General features: G+C 42.0%; 1 protein-coding gene across 1 annotated transcript; it reads left to right on the top strand.

The window, feature by feature from the left end:
* The first annotated feature begins 1465 nt into the window (after positions 1 to 1465).
* On the top strand, positions 1466 to 5968 carry LOC104566281 (voltage-gated potassium channel KCNC1-like). The gene is made up of 3 exons (XM_088527640.1): positions 1466 to 1767; positions 3451 to 3984; positions 5079 to 5968. The coding sequence occupies exons 2-3, from the start codon at positions 3493 to 3495 to the stop codon at positions 5868 to 5870; spliced, it is 1284 nt and encodes a 427-aa protein (XP_088383766.1). The 5' UTR covers positions 1466 to 1767; positions 3451 to 3492; the 3' UTR covers positions 5871 to 5968.
* The last annotated feature ends 2114 nt before the right edge of the window (positions 5969 to 8082 follow it).

Genomic DNA, 8082 nt, shown 5'->3' with positions numbered 1-8082 from the left:
ATTTGTTGTCAGGCTCCTGCAGTGTCTCACGCAGTGTAAGTATATTCTCAGAAGATACCAGGCAGGGATAAAAATTAGAATACAGCACTGTTCTCTGGAAACAGAATTGCACTTTTCATTTGCTTAAAAATTATCTGAAAGCAGAAGCTGTTTACTGGAATGAAAGGGTCTTATTCAGAGCATAGTAACACCATGCGTCATTTTGCTTTCCAGATTCTTTCTGGGTTTCAGAAATCAACAGCAACACCAAGCTTATAAAATGCACATACTGGAATGCCATGGAAAAAATGAGGTCCATGAAACTCAATGAAATCAATGGTCCATCTTCAAGATCTTCAGAGACACAGCATAAATTAAGTTAAAAGGGATATTTTTCATCCTTTTGGGAGAGAGAAAGATATGGAGAGTTTGATATCTGTTATAAAAAGAAATGGAAGAAAGCAAGGACTAAAACAACACAGAGTTTACATGCTTTCACAGTCTGGAACAAAGAGGAATTTTGCTTGTGGTGTTTGGTCTTGTGGTGTCTGTCTAAGATTGCCTAATACCAAGTTGTTGGTGGGTGGACAAAGACAGGTGAAAGTCTCACAGACAATTGTAAAAATTTACCATACTTGTTTCTGCAGCCTTGCTATGGTATTGGCTGGGAGAAGAGACCAGGACTGTGCGATGTCCCTGTACTACACTGGGAATGCAGATGCTTAGTACAGGTCAGATTACCTGTGGCTGCAGGTGAAATGCCAGTGGAGAGTTAAGAAGCAAACTGCTATCTAGCTAAAAAGGCCCAGGTGGAAAATCTCTTCTCCAGAATAAGAGATTTTAACATGTCAAAGTTGATACAGGTAGTGGATTGAAATGAATAATTCAGCCAGTTGGGTTTCTGATAATGCTTCCTGTAAAGAGATGTGAGCCTTCTTTGCAGCTGTAAAGCTGAAAAGGAAACCTCACAGCTTTCCTGAATATTATTGTTCTGTTTGTAAATAAGAATTTTTAAAAAAACTTTTTTTTTTTTTCCTTATGAGAGAGACAATTCAAAGTGGATCGGGAATATACCTATAAATAGCCTTGGAAAGTCAACTTGAAAGCAGATTTCATACAAAACTAATTGTGATAACACATATTTCTTGTCTGGATCAGAAAGTATATGCTACCTTTCCTGGAAAAGTCACGCTTATCTGTAAGTGCAAAAGATTAGCTGTGGGGCATCCAGAAATGAAGCAAAAGTCCTTTAAACCAATAAAACAGAGTGACAAAGGAGGTGGGAGGTCAGTCTGGTGATTTATATATATATATATATATATGTATATATATAAATATTTTGGGTTTTATACTTTTTTTTTTTTTGCTTAAACTTGAATAAAGCACAACCAAGAAAGAACCATGATCTTTCTGCCTTTCTGTGGCTTAAAAAATTAGTTATTCCAGGACATTTGAACTCTACTTATTTCCCAGAGGCCGTGGCCCCTTGAGGTTGTTGGAGGGGCAGCAGGTGGCAGGGCAGTCAGGAGCACATCTGGCCTGGCAGTTGCCTTGTTTGAGTGTTGTTCCCTGGAGCTGGGAGAGTGGCTGCGGATTGGAGAAAACTAAGAGGGAGAAAGGGGCCTCTGCATCTTTTGTGCATGATTGGCTGTTTTTGTTTTCTGGCATCTAAGAGACTTAAGATTTGGCGACCGGCCACTGAACATCCTGTTTTTGCTGAATTTGTCTCTGTTCTTCCCAGTTTCTCCTGCTTTCTTCTGGTTGCAGAGTTGCTGTAATTACATCGAGGTAAGAATATGAAATAACTTTCTTCATGTGAGGAATTGTATGTATTAGACAAACATCTGGCATTCTAAATGAATGAAAGCAAGTTTATCTGGGGATCTCAAAAAATGCCTTTTAACAGCTAAGAAGCAAAGGCCAATAATGTAGCTCCAGATTTGCTGAGTACTGAATTAATTTAACCTGTTTAGAATTCATCTGTTTGTAATCCTGTGCAGCAAGTGCTAAGCATTGCCTGCGTACTTGTCCTTAAGCCAAATCCTGCTCTCTCTGAAGTTAGTGAAATGTTAGCTGACTTTCCCTGACTTTAGGGAAAGATGGATCAGGCATCACATGTCTTGGGATAGTCAGGGCAGCAGATTGGCAGTAATTATCTTGTGCCGTGACTGCATGACTAAGCTGCAATTTCTAACATTTTCTGATGAAGCTGGATGAGGTGCTGTATGTAGTTCTTCACTTCTGGGTGTCTCAAAAGTGATCTGTGAGTCCTGTGCTGCACAGGAGTAAAGAGTGACAACTGGAGGTTCTGGGTACATGGTCTCAGCGTGCTGAGCAGAGGGTAAGGGAATCCAAGCAGGAAGGAAAGTTTTCAAAAAGCTCTTTGACAAGAAAAGAAAGGTCAGAACTAGAAATGCAGGGGCTAGGAGAGGATTGGATAGAAATGTGTAGGAAGGAAGGGAATTGGAAGTGCTTAATACTCAGAAATGGATATGTATGGGTGAGAGAGAGTGGCAGTACCTTTTCCAACCATTTCTTGCGCTTTTTTGCACCTGTCCTCCATGCTCCTGGTGCTACAGAGATACTTGGTCTCATTCTTCTCCTGGAAAAAATGATTATGCAGCTTGGCATCAGTTTCTTCGAGGTGTGTTGGATTTTGGAGAGCAAATCAAGTGGCATATTACAGAAAGAAAAGCAACTTAACATGTTTTCTAGTAGCCGGGGCCTTGGCAGCAGGTTTTGATGCTATTCTGAGGTATCTGCCTGCCCTGAAGGAGGAGGCATGTGTCGTTCTGTTTTCCGATAGTTTGGGATAGGTAGACTCCAGGTAAGAAGCAGCTTCCTGCACATGGGGCTCTGTAGGCTAAACGGGGAAGATTCATAGATAATCCAGATGTCCAGGCAGCAGGATTTCTTGTGACCTCTGTTATGCTAGGCTCAGCACAGGAGATAATGTCTAAAAAGCTGTTTGGAGAATAAACTGCTGATGGCTTTTACCCCCTTGATGCATGAAGTTCTCTGCAAGAAACTGCTTGTGGAAAGAGGAATTGAAGGGGAGGGAGTGTACAGAAGGGTGGAGACAGTCAAATGAATATCCTGTGAATGAAAGATGGCACCTTTCTTTTGCCTCAAATGAGGTTGTTGCAATGTCTATTTACAATATATGAACAAACCTGGTGAAACAAACTCCTGCATGTTCTGTCCCCATGGAGGTAGACTGAGAGCAAAGCGTATTTTGTTTGATGCAACTCCTGAAAAGACCCTGTCCTGCTCATACAATATGGCCAGGAGCAGAGACTTGGCACAGGCACTGAAAGGGCAAAGGGGTATTCCTCCTAATAGGAGATTGAAGCTTCAGGTATGCAATGTGCTTTAAAGGGGATGAAATGAGGTACCTTTGAAAACCTGCCTGCTCTAGAACTTAATTTGTTCTGCTTGTTTTAATCTGTGTTTTTCTCTTTTTCACTGAAGATAAACAAAAGCCTGTGAGGACTTGTGCCTCCCTGCTCACAGATGGAAGACTCCAAGGAAAAAATCATCCTGAATGTTGGGGGAGTCAGATATGAAACATACAGCAGCACTCTCCGTGCCTTCCCAGGGACCAAGCTGTGCAGCCTCACAGAGCCCCATGCCCCAAGCATCTATGACTATAATCCCGCCACCAAAGAATTCTTTTTTGATAGGAGTGGCGAGATCTTCAGCTATGTGTTGAATTACTATAGGACCAAGCATCTCCACTGCCCCATACATATCTGTAGGTCAGTTTTAGAAGAAGAGCTGGCATTCTGGGAAATAAATGAGACACAGCTAGCATCCTGCTGCTGGCTAAAGCTGAATAACAAGAAGGTGCAACCAGACGAATTATGCATTTTGGATGAAAATGATCAGACTGATGACCAGCGCCTCATAGTCCAAACAGAAAGAATGGATTGCAGATGGAGAACCAGGTGGCAGCCAAAAATTTGGTCTCTCTTTGAAAAACCCTTTTCCTCTTTCACTGCTAAGGTAACATCCCTGGAAATGAACACAGCCTATATCCTTTGGGATTATTCGAATGTGTCTGTGAAAGATGCTGATGAGTTTTTACCTTTGTGCCTTTTTGGAATCTAGATTGAAAAAATAGGCATCTTGGAATACCTACTCTCCTTCACTGGTGCTTTGACAGTAGAAACTTATTCCTCAAGGTATCTTCTAGGTTTTACAGCTGAACTCGCTATGAGATTTAGATGCAGATATGCTTTCCCTCAGAAGCTGTGGGGCTGCATCTTGCAGCTGTGGTCTCCGTGGTAAATCCACTATGGGCTGCATATGTACATGAAAATTGAAGAGGGTGTATGTTCAACTGCCCCTCTTCTTCCTAGTGGCAGTAGCAGGCAAGGTTAGTTGGTAAGTCCCAGATCTTTTCACAGGACAGCTGTCCCCCCTCCTTCCCATAGGCAGCCAGTAAAGGACATCTGTTCGATTCATGGACAGCTTGCTTGGACCATGAGGGTAATCTGTCTTTTCCTTCCATCTCTACCCAACATGAATAACCAAAATGAACATGTCTTGAAGAAAAACTTGGAGATTGTGTCCATTTTGTATATTGATTTCAGAATCTGTCTTCTCACTAACGTACACTTTTTTTTTTAAATCTCCTTGTCACTATGTAAAATGCATGTCCCTCCCTTTTCTGAAAGGTCAGGCATGCAGAACAACAAACAAAAAACAGTCTGAGAGGATGTTTTCTGCTGTTCCAGCATTTTTGAACCCAACACTTAAGTGCTGGAAATGTGCTCAGTGTGAGTCTGTCCATGTTACCCCATCTGTCAGATGTTCCCTAGAAGCTCAGATATAGGAGTCTTGTCTGTTTTGTTGTTGTCTTTTTTTTTTTTTTTCTTCTTCCCCTTGATCCCAATTTTCTGTATGTTTGTTTTCAAACCTGGAAGGAGAAAAATATTCATCTGTGCAGAACAAGTATTAGCAGAGCATTTGAGAAATGTTGATTTGATATCATCCTGTGTCTGTGGAGGGGATCCGGGGTTTGAGGTAGAGCAGTAAGGTAATGTGATACTTATTTGCTGGACTAATGGTATCTGTACCCTTTATTCCCTCTGCAGTGTCTGGCCGTTGTTTCTCTGCTGTTCATCATTGGAATTGTCATCATATTCTGTGAGGAGACCAAGGCACAATTTGACTTCTTCACTGCTAACTTCACCTTTATTGGCCGTTCTGGAGTTGCCCACAACTACCATGAATCCCATTACCACCAGGCTGCCTCCTTGCTTCATCTGGAGCTTTTCTGTGTCCTTTGGTTTACTTTTGAGTTTTCTGTGCGATTTTGTGTCTGCCCCGACAAAAAGAAATTCTTCCAGAATCCCTTGAACATGGTTGACTTTCTCTCACTTTTTCCAGTTTATATTGAACTCTTTTTGGTTGGGCAGATTCAGAAAATGCCAAGTTTAGGGCTTTGGCTGGGCTTTATTCGTGTTGTCTATCTCCTCAAACTCTTGAAGTTATCCAAGCTGATAGAAACCCCGCTTACTCTTAGAATTCTGTCCTACACCCTCAAGTCTGTCCTCCGTGAGATCTGCATCCTGTTGATGATTTTAGCCTTTGAAACCCTTTTCTTTGGTGCTCTGTTTTTTTATGGGGAGTTGCTTTGTAGCAATCCTTCCTACACTGGGGAGCTGCACTTCACTGACATTTTTGTCTGCTTCTGGTGGGCTCTGATCACACTCACTACAGTGGGCTATGGAGATATCATTCCTCTCACTACTGTTGGCCAAGTGATAGCGGCCTTAGCTGCAGTATTCGGTATGTTAACTATTATCATACCAATCCCCATTTTCCTGGTGAAATTTAAAAGCTACTATGCTGTTGCTGTCTTCAAACACAAGCTGAAAAGTTGAAAGAACTACTAACTCCACTGATCTTAGAGCTTCTGTTCCCCTTTAACCTTGAGCAATAAACCTTCAGAATGGTTTGTTCCCTTTGGTGGGAAGAGGGAGCTTACGATCTGTGTTGCATTTACTTGTTGACCACTGATAAGGCCTATTAAATTCCATGGGTGTTTCCCATACAGTATGTCATGCCATGCTCTTTTGTTTGCTATGGCACCTCTGTCTTTTCCCCTGCTGCTCCCACCTCTTTTCACAGAGTCTGTTGTGCTGCATTAAGGCCCAAACATGTGTCATGTAGGGCAGGATCATGCTCTAGGCTTGGAGTGGGTCTCTGCTGGTGCACGACCCCTGATGCTGGTTCTGTTCTTTAGCACGTGACCAGCCGTTACCTCATTTTACATGAGATAATGCTAGGGGAAAAAAGTTCGTCGAAGGTCCTAAATTGAAACGGGGGAGAAATCAGGAATTTTCAAACAATGTTCTGTCTTCTCATTCTACATTTTATTAATGAGCCCAGTGCATCCAATTTGCCTGTACTTCCCCACTACCGTAAAGAAGACAACAGGCTTGACTGGAAATCTGTGGTCCTGAGAGCCAACACTGTTAGCTCCGGAGGCTCAGGAGAACTGTGGCATTCAGGTAGCAACAAGGGAGCCCTCCGACCCCAAATCCTTTTGGATTCTGCTTAAGTCAATGGCACTGTTTCCTTGACCTCAGTGAGATAAAAGTTTCATTGGAAATCGCTGAGCTATTAGGCAAAATATCTGTGTAGTTTTTGCATTCGTGTTCTTCTGAAAGGAAGAACATGACCTGAAGTACTCAGTGTAATTTTCATGCATTTATTTCCTTAAGGCATAGCTATAAAGTAGAAACACTTTTAACTGGATAACCTTAATTGTTACATATATTTCACATATTGCTGAGATAAAAAATAATTGCTTCCCATTATTAATATAGTGGGATGATGAGCTAAGATTTTTTTTTGGTAGTTAAAAATGATTATGTACAATAACACATGTATTTAAATTCCATGAAGAATGTATTTTATTTGCAATATTGATTGAATATTGTCTGACTTTTTTTTTTAATTCGAGGTATTTTAAAACTCCTTTGTTGAAACACAACATAATTTCCTTACAATTCCAACAATTGTGGAGGAATTCCAACAAGATTCCACCACAACTGCAATAACTTAGTTTACTTTTGAAGACAAAAAGAAAGATGGTGCAAAACATTTCAGGCATGAAGCAATGGAAGGAAGCCGTTGTCCTGCGTTCAGTTTTGCTGTGGCCAGTAAAGAGAGGACCAGCAGGGGCGAGTCGCGCTGGTGCACAGGAGTTTTAGCTAATCAGAGCTAAAGTGTTATGTTAGCTACAAACGTATAGCCTTGGAAATCCACATATATTGCAACAGCTAGCAGAGGTTTGCCTTGCCTGTTATCTGACTTTCCCCAGCCCAAGAAAGCATGTGTGACATAATCACAGATATAATGTGTAATATACCACAGATCTGACTTTCATGTTATGAGCACGGTTCAAATGCGCTGACGTTTGCGTTTTGTTGTCTCAGTTTAGGAGGTGCCCGGGAGTGCGGCCGTGGGTCCCGCAGCCCTCGCCCCGCCGCCGCCGCGTTCCCAGCCCCGCTCCCGCTTTCCAGGCTGCTCCCAGCAGAGGGGGCTCTCAGCGCACGACAAGCTCAGCTCTGTGCAGGGAATGGGGTGAGCATCACAACTGATCCCTGTGCTGTGTTCTGTAACATGTACTTCCCTCTCACAGCATTTAGTATCTGCTCCCATTTGCCATAGTCAGCAGCACGTAGCAGGAACATTATGTCATTCTTGATGTGAGAGACTTCATAGGCATCATCGTAGGTGTGCTGGATCAAAGGATCTACTCCAGCTAAGAACTGGGTGCTAGCGTTATGGGAGGAGGAATATGTACTCTAAAAACAGCTCAAAAAACAAAAAACAAGAAGATGAATGATGATGGCAAACAATTGGTTAAATCAATATTTTTGTTCAGTTAAAGAGCAGTGTATGGAAAAACATTGCCTATTAAGAGCTGCCAAGTGCTAGTCAGATTTCGGTGCTTGCTAGTCATCTTGGTAATGTAGCTATTATGGTATCCTCACGGAAAGAGTTTCATATCCTCAGGCTTCAACTGCCCCATATATAAGGAAAGCATGCTTTAAAAAGTGCAATCCCAGTGTAATGACTGTGATA

The sequence above is a fragment of the Tinamus guttatus genome, unplaced genomic scaffold (genome assembly GCF_059628265.1).
Source record: "Tinamus guttatus ecotype Peru unplaced genomic scaffold, ASM5962826v1 Tinamus_guttatus_pri_ptg000287l, whole genome shotgun sequence".
In the NCBI taxonomy this organism is placed as follows: Eukaryota; Metazoa; Chordata; class Aves; order Tinamiformes; family Tinamidae; genus Tinamus; species Tinamus guttatus.
Note: the sequence above shows the minus strand (reverse complement) of the source record. Positions and strands in the feature narration are given on the sequence as shown.